The sequence below is a fragment of the Heptranchias perlo genome, chromosome 6, assembly GCF_035084215.1.
Source record: "Heptranchias perlo isolate sHepPer1 chromosome 6, sHepPer1.hap1, whole genome shotgun sequence".
Lineage (NCBI taxonomy): Eukaryota > Metazoa > Chordata > Chondrichthyes > Hexanchiformes > Hexanchidae > Heptranchias > Heptranchias perlo.
In genome coordinates, this window is record NC_090330.1 from 18,296,297 (window position 1) to 18,315,866 (window position 19,570).

At 43.1% G+C, this 19,570-nt stretch overlaps 1 protein-coding gene across 2 annotated transcripts in view; it reads right to left on the reverse strand.

Annotated features, from left to right (window-relative positions):
- The window catches only part of LOC137322796 (F-BAR and double SH3 domains protein 2-like), a 230,454-nt gene that overhangs the window by 28,476 nt on the left and 182,408 nt on the right, over nt 1–19,570 (reverse strand). For both annotated transcript variants that reach the window (XM_067985865.1, XM_067985866.1), the window contains one exon: nt 11,108–11,269. In XM_067985865.1, the coding sequence (XP_067841966.1) occupies nt 11,108–11,269 (162 nt within the window). The remainder of the gene's footprint in view (nt 1–11,107; nt 11,270–19,570) is intronic.

A 19,570-nucleotide genomic window follows, 5' to 3' on the forward strand; every position in this document is an offset into this window, starting at 1 on the left:
ACTGATGCAGATATGGAGCCGGCAGCAAAATAAGGTTTTGAAGGGGTTCAGGTGGAGATTGGATTGGGAGAGTAGGTAGGCCACAATGTTTAGCAACTGAGACATTAAACTGAGGCTTATCTGTTGCGGTGGATATAAAAGTCCCCATGACACTATTCAAAGAAGAACAGGATGTCCTTGCCAATATTCATACCTCAACCAGCAAAAACAGATTAACTGGTACATTCAGCTCATCGCTGCTTTTGGGACCTTGCTGTGTGCAAATTGGCTGCCACATTTGCCTACAAGAACAGTGACTACAATTCAAAAGTAACTGATTAGTTTGAAAGTACTTTGAGATGTCCTGAGATTGTGAAAGATGCTATATAAATGGAAATTCATTTTTTTTCTATGAGAAAGAATGCTTAATTGCTTGAGCTGTCTTGCCATGGACTTTCCACCCTTCCACATTCTACCTTCATAGCTTGCATTGGAAATCATAATGACTATTCAGGGGCTATACTATTCACAAAAGAATACAAGCTATAATAATTTTCAATGGCATTTTACACAATACCCGAGGTGATTAAAATGTCTTTAACCATCTGTATTGTATGTGAAACAAAACTTTTAACATTATAATTAAACATATGGGTTGAAAGATGAACCTTCAATGACAGAATGACAACAGTATTGCTGAAAAGATGCTTTCATTGAAGAAGGCAGCCTCTTTGTGAAAGCTATTTTTATCAAGTAAGTGCGTCAGTTTAGGCTAGTTCTTCCATAAACACAGCTTCTAGCAGTGCACTCAATAACATTTCAAAAGAAAATTCAGGCAAAATACAGTACATGTACAATTGTTTTGCTTTCATGATTAATGTGAATAAGAACATAAGAACATAAGAAATTGGAGCAGGAGTAGGCCAATCGGCCCCTCGAGCCTGCTCCGCCATTCAATAAGATCATGGCTGATCTGATCCCAACCACAAATCTAAAGAACACAAGAAGTCGGAGCAGGACCCGGCCACATAGCCCCTGGGCCCTCTCCGCCACCCACAGGGCATTGACCGATCCGAACTCAGCTTCATGTCCAATTTCCTGCCCGCTCCCCATAACCCCTAATTCCCTTTACTTCTAGGAAACTGTCTATTTCTGTTTTAAATTTATCTAATGATGTAGCTTCCACAGCTTCCTGGGGCAGCAAATTCCACAGACCTACCACCCTCTGAGTGAAGAAGTTTCTCCTCATCTCAGTTTTGAAAGAGCAGCCCCTTATTCTAAGATTATGCCCCCTAGTTCTAGTTTCACCCATCTTTGGGAACATCCTTACTGCATCCACCCGATCAAGACCCTTCACAATCTTATATGTTTCAATAAGATCGCCTCTCATTCTTCTGAACTCCAATGAGTAGAGTCCCAATCTACTCAACCTCTCCTCATATGTCCGCCCCCTCATCCCCGGGATTAACCGAGTGAACCTTCTTTGTACTGCCTCGAGAGCAAGTATGTCTTTTCTTAAGTATGGAGACCAAAACTGTATGCAGTATTCCAGGTGCGGTCTCACCAATACCTTATATAACTGCAGCAATACCTCCTTGTTTTTATATTCTATCCCCCTAGCAATAAAAGCCAACATTCCGTTGGCTTTCTTGATCACCTGCTGCACCTGCATACCAACTTTTTGATTTTCTTGCACTAGGACCCCCAGATCCCTTTGTACTGCAGTACTTTCCAGTCTCTCGCCATTAAGAAAATAACTTGCTCTCTGATTTTTCCTGCCAAAGTGCATAACCTCACATTTTCCAATATTATATATGGAGAATTATTCTGCATATTCTTTACAATGATCATTATTAGAAAATTGTAGATCATTTCTGCAGCTGTTATGTAGTTAATAGCATTGAGAAACTCAAAGAACATCCTGATAAGGCAAAGGAGAAAAATCCGATGACCTTGCAGATAACCTGATATTCTTTACTTTCAAAATAATTTCCTTTACATAAAAAAGTACAACTTCTGTGGTGAAGTTAGTTTGTATCAAAACAGTAGTAAAATTAAGGTCCACCCATGACTAGACAAAAAATTCACCTGCTTCAAGATTATTTTTATACTAACATGGCTCAGATCAAAGTCATGTTAACTGATAATCAAAATTTTAACTAAATGATCTTTTTGAGTTGCTCAATTAAGAGTGTGCATCAGTAGTACATATCATCACATTGCACAGTCTGTGTCTGTAAACTAAAGGGAACTGCATAATCCACTGAGAGAGGACGAAGTTGCCCTGCCAGGACACTTCAACAAGGCAGCTCAGTTGTCTATTATTCATGTGCTTCAACAGTCTCCTTTACCTCTGGATGGACCCATATACTGAATCAATCATCCTATATTCATACTGCTATTGAGTACAAGAGCAATTGTCAGTGAGCTTTACCATTGAATATGACTAATCAGTTACCCCTCCACCCCAGGAATTAAGTTTCATCTATGTAGCTTCTGGTGACTCTTGGGGCACTTTTTTTGGTAAGCATTCCTTACTAAACCCTATCTAAAGTCAGCAATAATAAACATTTTTCTTTGCTTATTTTCAAGAAAATAATACATTCCAGACCACTCTTATGTTAATTTCAATGTGAAAAAAGTGACATTTTTTCTACACATTTAACTTAATGCCTCCTTCAATATTAAATATTTAACAATTTTATGAGGCATATCAATTTCAGAGTGAATGTGCAGCTGGTTTGCTGTAGGCTAGAAAGAAGACATATACAAAATGTAGTGAAATAATTATAAAGCAAGCTTTTATTCACATACAAACACAAGGCATATAACTTCTATTTGTTCAGCAAATGTTACGGAGACCAGTTTTAATGAAACAATTGTAGAGAGAAGTCATACATGATACTAGGAGGTATAGTGAACAAGCAAAACTGTTCATTTTCACAGCTCTAATTTCAAAACAGAGCTGTGAGTTGACTGATTTAAGATCTGGCTGAAGGTACCAACTATAAAATTGGTGAAATGCCTCCCATTAATTCTTCAACTGGAAATGGCCATCACTATTGGTAGCAAACTTTCGGAACAGGAAAGCACATTAAGTACATCTTAGGCATGGTATAGCATTGGTCAACTTAATGACAGGAAGTGGTTGAAGCAGAGAAAGATGCAGGCTATGAGGAGAGCACAGAACAATGGGATTAGTTTAGAACTATTCTAGCAGAGAGCTGGCACAGACAATGTTCAGAATGGTCTTCTGTATTGTAAACTTGTATGGTTCTATTATAAAAGTGGTGAAGTAACTGAAGGGGAAATAGTACAATTACTAATGATTATTTTCTAGAAATATTCATGAAGCAAGCAAATGTTGACCCATCATCTAATTATTGTTGTAAAAATATTCTAGAGGGTAACTAAATCAGTTGTGAGCAGGTTCTTGATAGATTAAGAGTACCGAAGACAAACAAATCCCTTTCAGAAACCAGAGATACCATATATGCCAGACTGCCACCAACAGCTTGCTTTTATATATAACTTGCATTGATATAGTGTCTTTAACATGGTAAAACATCCTAAGGTGACTCAGAGGAGCATTATCAATCAAAATTTGACACCAAGCCACTTGGGGAGATATTAGGACAGGTGACCAAAAGCTTGGCCAAAGAGGTAGGTTTTAAAGAGCGTCTTGTAGGAGAGAGATGGAGAGGTTTCGGGAGGGAATTCCAGAGCTTAGGACCTAGGCAGCTGAAGGAAAGGCTGCCAATAGTGGAGTGATGAAAATCGGGAATGCACAAGAGGCCTGAATTGGAGGAGTGTAGAGGATCTGGGAGGATTGTAGGGCTGGAGGAGGTTACAGAGATAGGGTTGGGCGAGGCCATGGAGGAATTTGAAAACAAGGATGAGAATTTTAGAACTTCAAGACATTTGCAGAGTATCAGTAACACAAATGAAATGTTGATCCTGGGGAGCACGTTTAGGATGCCTGATTGAACAGGCCAAACAAAGAGATTTTGATAAGGTTTTTAGAGGAAGGAAAGGAGAGGCAGAGGGGTTTAGGAAGGGAGCTGAGAGAGCAGGGAAGAGGAAATGCACAGAGAGGCACAGCCATTACAGGAAGAGTAAATCTAGAGGAAGTTGCACAGGTAGGGTTGAGATAGGCCATGGAGGAATTTGAAGATGAAGATGAGGGGACAATGATGAGATTGTTAGGCGAGTGGAGCTATGTGTGAAAATACAAAGGATCTGGACAGGCTTGGTCAAGAGAAGTGAAGTGTACATACTGATGTGTAATGTTAAGAGATTAGGTACAAGAAGCAAGAAAGTGGATACATATTAATTGGCAATGTGCTTGAGGTAACATATGCATGAACAGCTCAGTTATTGTCTTACAGGGAAAACCTCTGGTTAGGTATCATACAGAAACTAAAATAAAATGTATTATCACCATGCACACATACGTGTTTAGCTTGTTGATAGCAATTTATAATTTAACAAAAAGGCTTCAGGTAATAGTAATTAATACACAGGCAGCATGTACTGTTGATGAATTTATAGGTCTTCGCCCAGCAGCCTGGTGTTAATTTTGAGCTGTGGGATAGCAGTTTCTGCAGAAAGAACAAGGTTTTGTATTGCTGGCAATGGCTTGATCATTCTCTAGTCCACCAAGTTTTCTTCTACTATAATAAAATTAGTTCTCTACAATGAAATAAGTTTTTTTTTTGCAGGTGCTAAACCACTTTCAATTAGGTCTGTGCTACCTTGCTAAACAAATCCAAGTGTCTAATGTTATCACTGACCTGTGCTCCAGCCAACCTACCAATGCTTGTTCTATTTTGCTGTGATGTTGATGTTCAGCTTACTGAAGGCAAAATGGTAACAATTTTTATTAACAGAAATTAATTGCTCAACTTGAGAATCGGAAAGCTAGTAAACAACACAATTTTGCCAGAGTAAACACGAAAGACTTCTGAGAGTTTTAGCTAGAAAAGGCAGTTGTTCTCACTGGATTGTTCTTGTCAGCATAAGCCTTTCAGCTCCTCATTAAATATACATGTATGTTTCAACAAAACAAACATAATGGTCACATTAGGTAAAATACAAGGACAAACTCATTTAATAACACTGCACAATTATTCAGCTTAGAATATCTCTGCGCACCTGCTTAGCTCATTTCTGTTCTCATTACTGTATGGTGTTGGAGCACATTTGCCATCTGGAAAACTGCTGTTTATTGTGGCGCAAAAGACAATAAGAAATGAAAAGACAGAACTTGCACTTATATAATAGCGCCTTTCACGGCCTCAGGAAGTCACTGTTGTAACATAGGAAATGTGGCAGTCAATTTGCACGTAGCAAGGTCCTACAAACAGCAAGGTGATATTGACATGAGGATGATTTGTTTTAGTGGTGTTGATTAAGGGAGAAAGATTGATAAGATACTGGCAAGAACTCCCCTGCTCATCTTCAAAATAGTGCCATGGAAACTTTTGCGTCTACTTGCGAGGACAGACCGGGCCTCAGTTTAGCATCTCATCCGAAAGACATTACCTCCAACAGAACAGCACTCCCTCAGTACTAAAGTGTCAGCCTAGATTGGGTGCTCTGGAGTGGGACTTGAACCCACAATCTTCTGACTCAAAGGCGAGAGTGCTACCAACTGAGCCACAGAATGACCCTAATAACACCATAGATTCAAAAGCATAAATATGCTATTTCTCATGGAGCTGATGTGTGAAGGCACTGACAGCAAGGTTTACAAAGTCACAAGATAAGTATGGATGAGGAAGGCCATTCAGCCAATGTTAATTTATCCATTCAGAGAGATCCCAAAGTCACTCCCTTTCAGCATCAAATTGTTTCTTAATAGATTCTAAGGTTTGCACCTCCACTGCTCTTCTGGAAGTCTATACCATATGTTGATCATACTGTTGTGTGAAGAATAACTTCCCGACATTAGTCCAAAATTTACCTTTCACTGCCTTGAATGTATACCCATATCCTGGCAAATGCTGATATCACTGTATACAAAAAGTAGGTGGGATATTCAGTGATATGCCTCAGGGTCAATGTGGTCTCCTGAAACTTATTTTGATCACCTTTGAGCAGTGTAGAGGAATTTCCCAGATCTCTCCCGAAATTGGCCTAGGGTTTTTAAAAATGTTTTTTTTTGCTTCTTCCAAGAGATCACATGGCTGCTGGTGGGTGGGGAGCATTGGGAGTCACTATGCTTAGTTGCAACATCACTGTATGGGATAGGCTTGATGGACCAGATGGTCTTTTCCTGTCTATCAGCTTTGTATGTGTCTTACTCTCAAGTTTAAATTAATAATGCTGGGTTTGCCTTTTCTATTCCCTTCATTATCCTGCATGTGTCTATAAAGGTCACCTCTCAGATGCGTCCTCTCCAGGTAAAAAATCCCAAGTCTCTCCAGACTTTCCTCTTAATTGAGCTCTTTGACACCAAGATTCACCCTAGTTGCTCTTCTCTATACTGCCTCTAGCTCTTCAATGTGGCAACCAGAACTCTATGCAGTACTCTGACCAGAAAACCATACAGTTTTAGTCACAACTTCTTCTGACTTGTAATCTTCTGTTTTGGACAGGTAGTTCAACATTCTATTAGCTTTGTTAATTGCCCCTCTGCATTGGGTGGACATGTAGAACATTGAATCTACTATGACTCAGGTTTTTTTTGGCTTTGTCCTTGGATATTTCAACAGATTTCATGCAGCTTACTTGTTGCTTATTTCTTCCTTTGTGCAGTACTTTACACTTTCTACATTCAATTTTATCTGCCATTGTAATGCCCACTTAAATTTTGCCCAACTCATTCTGTGAGCTGCCTCTTCAAATACCTAGTTTGGCATCATCTGCAAATCTGGCCACTTTACATTGAGCTATTGAATCCAAGTCATCTATATTACCTAGCAAACCTTTTTCTTAGTCCTCAATGAAGTGTTTTGATTCTGTCAAAAACATTTCTAGTCACAATAGGCGATAGTTCTTAATTCATTTTCAATCTATCAAATAAGGGAAGGCAGCTCTACAGAAAGAAATTTAAAGATACAATTCCATCAAAGATATTCTGCTAGATTTAATATTTGCATATCTATCTATATTTATATATTTAAAGCCTTCTGTACGGCACGCACTTCCTGTTCACATGAGCTTATTTCCGGTGTCACAATGTGTGTGTCATAATTTTATGCCAACGTTTTATAATGGCAAATCCCTTATCTCCACGTAACATTTTATAATGGCAAAACACTGTCAACATTTTTATAATGGAATAAGCCTATCGGCCGGTCATGCTGTAGTTGCATGTCCACTGTCACTAGGTGGTGCAAGTTGATCAGGTCCTCCAACTAATTTGTTTTTCCACTCTATTTTCAGGTGTTTATTGCCTGCTTATTGGGCGCTTAAAACCTAATTTTGGGGTTTTTCCACTCATCCTCCCCGGGAAATTTTCCTCTGAACAACTTCTTTTCATGGTGGATAAGCTACGACTGAACTGTTAACTAACGAGAATTGTTTACAGGCAGTGTACAAAGATATAGTATTAATTGTTTAAGTGTCTTAACAAATGCTCTTTTCCTCATTGAATCGTTACAGCGCAGGCGGCCATTCGGCCCATCGAGTCCATGCTGGCTCTTTGTAAGAGCAATCCAGTCAGTCCCATTCCCCCGCTTTCTCGCACAGCCCTGCAAATTTTTTCCCTTCAAATATTTATGCAATTCCTTTTTAAAAGCTACGATTGAATCTGCATCCACCACCCTTTTAGGCAATGCATTCCAGATCATAACTACTCGCTGCATAAAAAAGTTTATCCTCACGTTGCCTTTGATCTGTCCCCCCTGGTACTCAACCCTTCCGCCAATGGGAATAGTTTCTCCTCATTTACTTTATTTAAACCCTTCATGATTTTGAACACTTCTATCAAATCTCCTCTCAACCTTCTCTGCTCTGAGAACAACCCCAGCTTCTCCAGTCTATCCACGTAACTGTAGTTCCTCATGCCTGGAGCCATTTTAGTAAATCTTTTCTGCACCCTCTCTAAGGCCTTCACATCCTTCCTAAAGTGCAGTGCCCAGAATTGGACACAATACTCCAGTTGTGGCCAAGCCAGTGTTTTATAAAGGTTCAACATAACTTCCTTGCTTTTGTACTCTATGCCTCTATTTATAAAGCCCAGGATCCCGTATGATTGTTAATCGCTTTCTCAACCTGTCCTGCCACCTTCAAAAATCTGTGCACAAAAACCCCCAGGTCTCTCTGTTCCTGCACCCGCTTTAGAATTGCACCATTTCGTTTTTATTGACTCTCCTCGTTCTTCCTGCTAAAACGTATCACTTCTTGCTTCTCTGCATTAAATTTCATCTGCCATGTGTCCGCCCATTCCACCAGCCTGTCTACGTCCTCTTGAAGTCTATCACTATCCTCCTCAGTGTTTACTACACTTCCATGTTTTGTGTCGTCTGCAAATTTTGAAATTGTGCCCTGTACACCCAAGTCCAAGTCAGAAAAGCAGTGGTCCTAGTACCGACCTCTGGGGAACATGGTATACCTTCCTCCAGTCCGAAAAACAACCATTCACTACTACTCTCTGTTTCCTGTCACTTAGCCAATTTCGTATCCATGCTGCCACTGCCCCTTTTATTCCACGAGCTTAAATATTAAAGAGGCTTCCTTATCAACACCAACAAAGCATTCAAACCTCACGTCTGCTGGCTGTCAGAGAACTTGCGCTCAAAGGTTCGTTGCTTTAGAGTCGGTGGCAGTGGCTATGTGGGATCCTTGACCGTATCGGATGCAGCTGCTTCCTCTGCTGGTGGAATTAATTTATTGTACTAAAAGCGGTTGGCAATGGATTCTGGGTTTAGATGCAGGCACTTTGCATGAGACTCACTATTGTCAACTGTTATCAAGGTGATTTTTCTGCCTTATAATGCCATGCTTCAGCCAAAGTGATACAGCCACTCCTCAAAAAGAGGGGACAACCACGCTATTTTGTTGCTACGCTTCCTGAAACAACACAAGTAGTGGGTGGGAGGGGGCAGGGTTTGGAATTTCCAATCAGCACAAGTTTTCTTTATTCCCTCCAGTCATATGATAAACCATGATGATAATTTGCTGCTTAGCTTTTTCTCCACTTGAACATTTTTCACTGGTGAAGGCTAGTATTCTGGTTGGGTGCAGCTTGTGGGAAAAAAAGAAAGAAGTTTTACTGTGAACCTAGTCCTAGTTGTTGACGTTTTTCTGGGAACATCGCTTCCCTCCCCATGTGCAGATTTGCATTTGATTGCATGGTGGTTTTTGAAGCGCAGTGGACAATTTTGATTTGAATTAATGGATAACAGAAATTAAGAAACGGGCTAGACTGCAGTAGCAAATGAAGCCTCTTTCTTAGCTCAAATATTAGAGGCATTTAGTTTCTTTTAAACTTGCCTTTCACGTAGGTGCAGGTGGCGTATCAAAATCCACCACAGGAGACCAAACGCTTAAGGTAACTTTGCTGATATAATAAAAAGGCTTTAGGTTTCTTTAACTTACTTATCACATCAGTGTGGGTGCTGCAAAAAGATCTGCCATTAGGGGGGAGCTATTCCCACGGTGATGCAGACAGTAAAGCACTGACTCTCATAAGCAACGCACAGGTGAGACAGATATCTCTACCTCATTAAAAAGTGTTGCATCTAATGCTGCACTTCAAATTGTCAAAGTTGTTTTAAAAAAAAGCCATAATTTCTTGCTAGCTTTTCTGACCTTGATAAGCTAGTCCTTCCCCAAGCGATTTACAAGCAGCTACGAATCTAGAGAAATTTCCCGCGACGTTAACTTGAGAATGTTCCTATTTAGGCCACTTCTACAAGTATCTGAACTATGGCCTTAAAGTGATAGGCCAGGTAAACAAGCTCCATCTGACTCACCATGAGCAATACCATGAGATAACTAAAGTTTTAATACATTTTGCTATATCATATTTACAACTTTTTCTACATAATCTGAAAAGACTTCTCTGGCTTCAATTTGTTTTTGTAACAGATAAATTCATTCAAAACAGGTCTCCTGACAGGAAGAGCTAGTTTCTGTACTATATCAACTAAAATAGCAGATTGTATGTAACCATAACCTTTTTCAACAACTTAAAACACACAGGGATACATATGATCACAATTGCATATGAAACACATTTCATAAACACTTATGTAAGCCTAAAATTGTGATTTTTATGGCATATATTATTATAAGTAGAACAGTTGTCTAATGACTAGAGCACATGCTGTGGATAGGAACACTGGAACAGGAGGTGGTCATTCAGCCCCTCAAGCCTGTTCTGCCATTCAATTAGATCATGGCTTATGTTCTTCTATTTTTGGACTCTAAGGGAATCAAGGGATATGGTGATTGGGCAGGAAAGCGGAGTCGAGGTTGAAGATCAGCCATGATCTTATTGAATGGCGGAGCAGGCTCGAGGGGCTGCCGGGCCTACTCCTGCTCCTATTTCTTATGTTCTTATGGCTGATCTGTATCTGAACTCCATTTACCCATCTTTGATCCATATCCCTCGATACCCTTGCCTAATAAAAATTTGTCACTTAGTCTTGAAAATTTAAACTGATCCAGCATCTACAGCCTTTCAGGGAAGAAAATTCCAAATTTCCATTACCCTTTGTGTGAAAAAGTGCGTCCTGATTTCACTCCTGAATGGCCTAGCTCTAATTTTAATATTGTGCCCCCTTGTTCCGGATTCCCCAACCAGAGGAAATAGCTTCACTGTAACTACCCTATCGAATCTTTTTATAATTTTTAAACACTGCAATTAGATCATCCATAAACCTTCTAAACACAAGGGATTACAAGCCAAGTTTATGCAACCTGTTCTCATAAGTTAATCCCTTAAATTCTGGAATCATTCTGATGATTTTTTTTTAGATTTTTCTCCCTCACCATTAACTTACCAGCTACGCATCTAAAATTCAGTTAAATACTTACAGAAACATTTTTTGTCAACAAAAATTATCAGTTCTTGTTACACACCTTTGTTGGCCACCATTCATAGCAATGCAGTCATGAACAGGAGTAATATTAATTTAAATATTGAATAAAATCCAATCGTGTGTGAAAGTCTTACCAAATGCACAGAATCACTGTTGGGGAGTGGAGGCAGGCTTGCCCAGCGCTCATTTTCTAATTCTTCCATTACTTGATTCATGGCACTTTTCAACCATGTATCCACAGCAACCCCAATCTGTCTCAGTAACTCCAATCGTGCTTCTGCCTTTAGCTTAACTGTCTGCAAAACAAAACATTTCACAATGATTAAAAAAGCCTTTCATTTGAACAATGTAAATATTGCCTAAACAAATATGTTTTCGTTCCTTTGTCTACCTAGAAATCTTTAAAGGCTATTTAAGTTCAATGCAACACATCATTAAATTGCAGCCATTTCATAAAATTCAGTTCATTGGTATAAAAAACAATGATATAAAAATCAAGAGCCATCCTTTTCTGTTTATGTACTTTGTTTCATTATTTAGGTTGCAAGTATATAGTTGCAATCTTTTGCTGATGATTGCACTCTACTTCATCAAATTTATTTGCATATTCTCAAGAGCTCACACTGTCAGCCATCTCGCAGTGCCACAGCTGAAACACTATGCCTTCATCTCCTCCATGCCCTTTAGTGGAACAACTGAAGTCTTAGTTCTTTCAACTTTTCAAAGACACAGCATCCCTTGTCCCCAAGCAGCCATCCTTTCAGTTTGGTCCCAAGCCGAAACATGGTGGGGATATTCGACTGCTGTAGTATGAAGGCATTATTGCCGCTCCCTGGGTATCAGGCACATATCTGCATGAACCTCTTCTTGTGGTTGCAGACGAGCTGAATGTTGAAGGAGTAGAAAGCCTTGCGGTTAACAAAGACTCGTGGCTGGTCAGGGGGGGTGCCCTGATGGTTACATGCATGGAATCTATTTGTAGAAAGCCAGCTGGAGTTGCAATCCTCAATGCTCTCTCAGTCTGACTGTAATCATCTGTTGCAAAGTTAGGAATATATCATTGGTAGATATATCTACTCGTTCTGGCAAGTAACGCATTGGTCACCTGCCTGATGCATTTGTGGATGGCTGACTGCGACACCCTCGAAGGCAGCCTGGAAGGATCCCGAGGCATTAAAGTAGAGGGTGGTGGTCATTTTCATTGCCAATGGCATGGTATTGCCGCCAGGTTCAACAGGCAGCAGTTCTTCCTCGCGAAGGCTGCAAAGTTTCGCGACCACCTGCCTTGACAATTGGAGCCTCCTGAAGCACTGGTCCTCAGACAGGTCAAGGAAGCTGCGCCTCTATCTGTACACCCTGTGAGGTGGGTAAGGCCTTCTCTGAGCATGCCCACTCTGTTGCTGCTTTCTCTGCTGCCCACCTGCAACTCCTTCCTCAGCATGCCCTTGCTGCTGGTGCAGCAAGAGCAGCAACCCTAATCAAATTCTCCTTTTTCAAACAAAGAATATCAAAACCACAATCCGAGCAAACAGTTATCACAAAATCACAGCCCACATTGACCTCAGAGAGCACCTGTGAGTGCAGCAGCTTTATTCAGATTGGGCTTCTTTTACTTTCACCACAATGATCAAGTTGCAACCAATCCTGCCAGGGTTTCCCTGGCGACCTTGCCGACCCAGGTGGAACCCGTGCTCCCCTAGTTAAAATAACATTGTGGTCCTAGTTGCGTCATAGGACTCCAGCCTCTCCACAGCGGGAGACCTGTCGGCCCCGATACTCTGCCACCACAATATTAACGGTGGCGAGAAATTTTCTCTCTAACCTCTTTTTCCATTACATTGATGACTGTGCCAGTGCTGTTTCTTGCTTTCACCCTGATACAGAGAATTTAATTAATTATGCTTCAAATTTCCAGCCATTTCTTACTTTTACGTGGTCCAACATGGACTCTTCCTTTCCTTCCTGCACTTCTCCCTCTGGGGGATGGGCTTATCGCGGACATCTGCTATAAAACTACAGCTACCTGAATTACACATCTTCCTATCCTGCTTCCTGTAAGGACTCCATTCCTTTTTCCCAGTTTCACAGTCTCCAACACATCTGCTCTAATGATGCCACCTTCCACAACAGCTTCTGAAATGTCCTCAGCTGAGGATTCCATTCCACCAAGGTAGACAGGACCCCCAACATGAACCCATCACCAAAGACATGGTCCTTTCTCTTTCCCTCCATGCTTTCCAAAGGGACCATTCCCTCTGACACCCTGGTTCCCTCTTCCATTATCCCTACTAACTACTTGATTTCCCTGGCAATTTCCTGTGCAAGTGCAGGAGTTGCAAACCTACCCATTCACCTCCTGCACCACCACTGTCCAGGGCGCCAAACACTCCTGGGTGAGTCAGTAATTTATGTGTACTTCCTCCAAAGTAGCACATGGTATTTGCTGCTCACAACATGGACTCCTCTACACTGCGGAGATCAAATGCAGATTTGGAGATCACTTTGCCAAATACCTCTGTTCCGTTCAGCAGTGCGGCCCCAAGCTCCATCAGTTGTCCCTTGAATTTCCCATGCCACTTTGAACTCTGTCTTTGGTCTTCTACACTGTTGCAATGAAGCTTGACGCAAGCTCGAGGAGAAGCATCTGATCTTACTATTATGCACTTTGCAGCCTTCTAGTCTTAATATTGACTCAAATAACTTCAAATCTAAACTGAAGCTCCCACTTTATCTTCATCAGGAAGTACTGGTGGTGGGATGCGTGTGCTGGCGTTTTTGGGAGGGAGAAAGGGGAGGGACGGGATAGGAATTGTCTGTTGCAACACTGTGCTGGCAGGGTGGTCTGTAACTTTGGTGTCAATCTTCCTCCTCCTTCTTCCATTGTAAACAATTTTACAACACCAAGTTATAGTCCAACGATTTTTATTTGAAATCTACAAGCTTTCGGAGGCTTCCTCCTTCCTCAGGTAAATGTCAGGAGCTCCTTGAAGCCTACGCATTTATACATCATAGAACAATACATGGTGTTTACAGACTGCCCCTGCAACTGCCCGTTGCCAAGGCAATCACCGTGTTCAGACAGAGAGGTGTCACCTACAGAACCCCCAAATACACATTCAACAAAAAAACAAACTGGAAAAAAGAGAGAGAGAGAGGCAGAAACAGCCGGAAGGCAGAGAAAGCCAGTAAATGACCCATTATATTAAAAACAGATAGCTTTTGTTCGCTGGTGGGGTAACGTGTAGCGTGACATGAACCCAAGATCCCGGTTGAGGACGTCCTCATGGGTGCGGAACTTGGCTATCAATTTCTGCTCGACGATTTTGCGTTGTCGTGTGTCTCGAAGACCGCCTTGGAGAACGCTTACCCGAAGATCGGTGGCTGAATGTCCCTGACTGCTGAAGTGTTCCCCGACTGGGAGGGAACCCTCCTGTCTGGCGATTGTTGCGCGGTGTCCGTTCGTCCGTTGTCGCAGTGTCTGCATGGTCTCGCCAATGTACCATGCTCCGGGGCATCCTTTCCTGCAGCGTATGAGGTAGACAACGTTGGCCGAGTCACAGGAGTATGAACCATGCACCTGGTGGGTGGTGTCCTCTCGTGTGATGGTGGTATCTGTGTCGATGATCTGGCATGTCTTGCAGAGGTTACCGTGGCAGGGTTGTGTGGTGTCGTGGACGCTGTTCTCCTGAAAGCTGGGTAATTTGCTGCGAACGATAGTCTGTTTGAGGTTGGGTGGCTGTTTAAAGGCGAGTAGTGGAGGTGTGGGGATGGCCATAGCGAGGTGTTCGTCGTCAATGATGACATGTTGAAGGCTGCGGAGAACATGGCGTAGTTTCTCCGCTCCGGGGAAGTACTGGACGACGAAGGGTACTCTGTTGGTTGCGTCCCGTGTTAGTCTTCTGAGGAGGTCTATGCAATTTTTCGCTGTGGCCCATCGGAACTGTCGATCGATGAGTCGAGCGTCATATCCCGTTCTTACGAGGGCGTCTTTCAGAGTCTGTAGGTGTCCATCCTGTTCTTCCTCGTCTGAGCAGACCCTGTGTATTCGCAGGGCCTATCCATAGGGGATGGCCTCTTTGACGTGGTTAGGGTGGAAGCTGGAAAAGTGGAGCATCGTGAGGTTGTCCGTGGGCTTGTGGTAGAGTGAGGTGCTGAGGTGCCCGTCTTTGATGGAGATTCGTGTGTCCAAGAAAGAAACTGATTCTGAGGAGTAGTCCATGGTGAGCTTGATGGTGGGATGGAACTTGTTGATGTTATCGTGTAGTCTCTTCAGTGATTCTTCGCCGTGGGTCCATAGAAAGAAAATGTCGTCGATGTATCTGGTGCATAGTGTTGGTTGGAGGTTCTGTGCAGTGAAGAAGTCCTGCTCGAACTTGTGCATGAAAATGTTGGCATATTGGGGTGCAAATTTGGTCCCCATGGCTGTTCCGTGTGTTTGGGTAAAGAACTGGTTATCGAAGGTGAAGACATTGTGATCCAGGATGAAGCAGATGAGTTGTAGGATGGCGTCTGGAGATTGGCTGTTGTTGGTGTTGAGTATTGATGCTGTCGCAGCGATGCCGTCATCGTGGGGGATACTGGTGTAGAGTGCCGAGACGTCCATCGTGGTGAGAAGTGCTCCTGGTTCAACTGGTCCGTGGGTACTGAGTTTTTGTAGGAAGTCTGTAGTGTCGCGACAGAAGCTGGGGGTTCCCTGTATGATGGGTTTCAGGATGCCCTCGATGTATCCAGAGAGGTTCTCACACAGGGTTCCGTCGCCTGATACGATAGGACGTCCGGGTGTGTTGGCTTTGTGTATCTTTGGGAGGCAGTAGAAGTCTCCCACGCGGGGAGTACGTGGGATGAGAGTGCGTAGGATGCTTTGAATGCGGACGTCCTATCGTATCAGGCGATGGAACCCTGTGTGAGAACCTCTCTGGATACATCGAGGGCATCCTGAAACCCATCGTACAGGGAACCCTCAGCTTCTGTCGCGACACTACAGACTTCCTACAAAAACTCAGTACCCACGGACCAGTTGAACCAGGAGCACTTCTCACCACGATGGACGTCTCGGCACTCTACACCAGTATCCCCCACGATGACGGCATCGCTGCGACAGCATCAATACTCAACACCAACAGCCGCCAATCTCCAGACGCCATCCTACAACTCATCCGCTTCATCCTGGATCACAATGTCTTCACCTTCGATAACCAGTTCTTTACCCAAACACACGGAACAGCCACGGGGACCAAATTTGCACCCCAATACGCCAACATTTTCATGCACAAGTTCGAGCAGGACTTCTTCACTGCACAGAACCTCCAACCAACGCTATACACCAGATACATCGACGACATTTTCTTTCTATGGACCCACGGCGAAGAATCACTGAAGAGACTACACGATAACATCAACAAGTTCCATCTCACCATCAAGCTCACCATGGACTACTCCTCAGTATCAGTTTCTTTCTTGGACACACGAATCTCCATCAAAGACGGGCACCTCAGCACCTCACTCTACCGCAAGCCCACAGACAACCTCACGATGCTCCACTTTTCCAGCTTCCACCCTAACCACGTCAAAGAGGCCATCCCCTATGGACAGGCCCTGCGAATACACAGGGTCTGCTCAGACGAGGAGGAACGGGATGGACACCTACAGACTCTGAAAGACGCCCTGGTAAGAACGGGATATGACGCTCGACTCATCGATCGACAGTTCCGACGGGTCACAGCGAAAAATCGCATAAACCTCCTCAGAAGACTAACACGGGACGCAACCAACAGAGTACCCTTCGTCGTCCAGTACTTCCCCGGAGCGGAGAAACTACGCCATGTTCTCTGCAGCCTTCAACATGTCATCAATGACGACGAACACCTCGTTATGGCCATCCCCACACCTCCACTACTCGCCTTTAAACAGCCACCCAACCTCAAACAGACTATCGTTCGCAGCAAATTACCCAGCTTTCAGGAGAACAGCGTCCACGACACCACACAACCCTGCCACGGTAACCTCTGCAAGACATGCCAGATCATCGACACAGATACCACCATCACACGAGAGGACACCACCCACCAGGTGCATGGTTCATACTCCTGTGACTCGGCCAACGTTGTCTACCTCATACGCTGCAGGAAAGGATGCCCCGGAGCATGGTACATTGGCGAGACCATGCAGACACTGCGACAACAGATGAACGGACACCGCGCAACGATCGCCAGACAGGATGGTTCCCTCCCAGTCGGGGAACACTTCAGCAGTCAGGGACATTCAGCCACCGATCTTCGGGTAAGCGTTCTCCAAGGCAGCCTTCGAGACACACGACAACGCAAAATCGTCGAGCAGAAATTGATAGCCAAGTTCCGCACCCATGAGGACGTCCTCAACCGGGATCTTGGGTTCATGTCACGCTACACGTTACCCCACCAGCGAACAAAAGCTATCTGTTTTTAATATAATGGGTCATTTGCTGGCTTTCTCTGCCTTCCGGATGTTTCTGCCTCTCTCTCTCTTCTTTTTCCTGTTTGTTTTTTTGTTGAATGTGTATTTGGGGGTTCTGTAGGTGACACCTCTCTGTCTGAACACGGTGATTGCCTCGGCAACGGGCAGTTGCAGGGGCAGTCTGTAAACACCATGTATTGTTCTGTGATGTATAAATGCGTCGGCTTCAAGGAGCTCCTGACATTTACCTGAGGAAGGAGGAAGCCTCCGAAAGCTTGTAGATTTCAAATAAAAATCGTTGGACTATAACTTGGTGTTGTAAAATTGTTTACAATTGTCAACCGCAGTCCATCACCGGCATCGCCACATCATGGCTACCTTCTTCTTCCAGGCTGCTGGAACCTGCTCTGCCAGTTTTTGGTGCTTACATTCCTCCTGCCATTTCCCCCACTTCCTCAGCTATTCACATGTTCTGTGTCTCGTAAATGTCCTTAATTTATTTCTGTCAATATGTCTCCTACTGTCTCATGCTATATTGTTTCTGCCATTTAACTATCCCCTGTTTTTCATTTAAACACTTTATAGTCACTCTATTTCTACTCCCTGTGTGTTTTCTCCCCCTTATTTTTGTCTTTTTTTTAAAAAGGTTGTTCATCTGTAATATCTTCCAATTCTGACAAGGGATCCACACCTGACAGGTTACCATTTCTGTTGTCTCCACAGATGCCGACTGACCTACTAAGTGTTTCCAGTATTTTCTGTTTTTGTTTCAGATTTCCAGCATCTGCAGTTTTTTTGCTTTTTCCTTATCTCCCTTATCTCCTTCCTGTTACAATGATCAGTCTTCTAAAACCCAAGCTTGGGCCATAATTTTAGCCCGGAGCCGGGAAGGGGGCCAAATTGCGCACCCCAGGTTTTCTTGACGTCCCTGATTTTGACGCAAGGACATCTTTTATTTATTTTTTTGACGTTTTCCCGCCCAACAGGCCGGCCTGATTGACAGGCTGGCCTCAGTCAGATGGGAGAAGAGCAATGAAGAGGTAAGTGTTCAGGTAAGTCTTGGATTGGATGGATGGAGGTGGGGTGGGGTGCACAGGGCCACCGGGGGGGGTTGTCAGTCATCGATGGGGCGGGGTCAGTTATCGGGAGGCGGATCGGGGGTCGCTGCAGGTGGGTTTGTTGGGCCTGGGAGAAGCACTCCTACTCCCCCAGACCAACAAGCTGTGCTATAAAGGCACTACTACAATTTCAGGCCTTCTCACCTCCTCTCATGCGGTGTGAAGGAGAAGGCCCGGGAATCCCGGCCTCCAGAGGCTAAAATTACAAAACCTTTAAAAAAGGAGGCCCACAGCCTCTTTGAAAAGTTTTAGTGACCAACCTGCCTCCTGAAAGCACGTTGGTCGCCCGCCCATCATCCCGCCCCCATGAAAACTGGAAATGGGCGGATTGGAGGTGGGTTTGAAATTGTTGCAATTTTTAATGCCCCCTGCCCCTCCAGGCTAAAATCATGCCCTGGATGTCACAATCACCTGATATACCTCATCTTCTCACTCCTTTGGTGTACAATAGGCCTTGGCTCTTCACCATAGTTTCTCAATTCAAATAAACCCCACAGATGTAACTCTCAACCCAGTGTAACCAGAAAGACTGGATTTTATGGCAATGTTCAGAAACTTACAATGGCTTGTAAAAGACCTAACCTACTAAACACATCATTTGTGTTCACAATATGCACCTTGTGTTTTTGATACCCATGGTCAAACAAAATTGCAGTGGCTATCTGTAACAATCACCATTCATTACAGCTTTAGAAGTTCAGCTGACAAATTAGAAAGCAGCTCCATAGCTTGTGATAAAATATCACCTGTTTGAACCAGGGCCATATGTATGTATGACAGAGATAAGAAAAGTGTAAAACATTTAAACAAATTATTTTGTGGTGAATATAGCTTTAGTACAGATGAAAGCAATTTAACTGTCCAGTTATTTTGAGATTAATATAGTGGTTGCCAGCAAGCAAAGTAAAGTAGGCGATATAAATACATTTCCATGCATCATTCTACTAGTCAATTAAATTGTGTGTTCGTGTGGTGCAGCTGCAATGTTTATTGATCTACTCAGATAATGGCCTTCTAAAAGAAATCACCTGATAAAAGTTCTGCCCT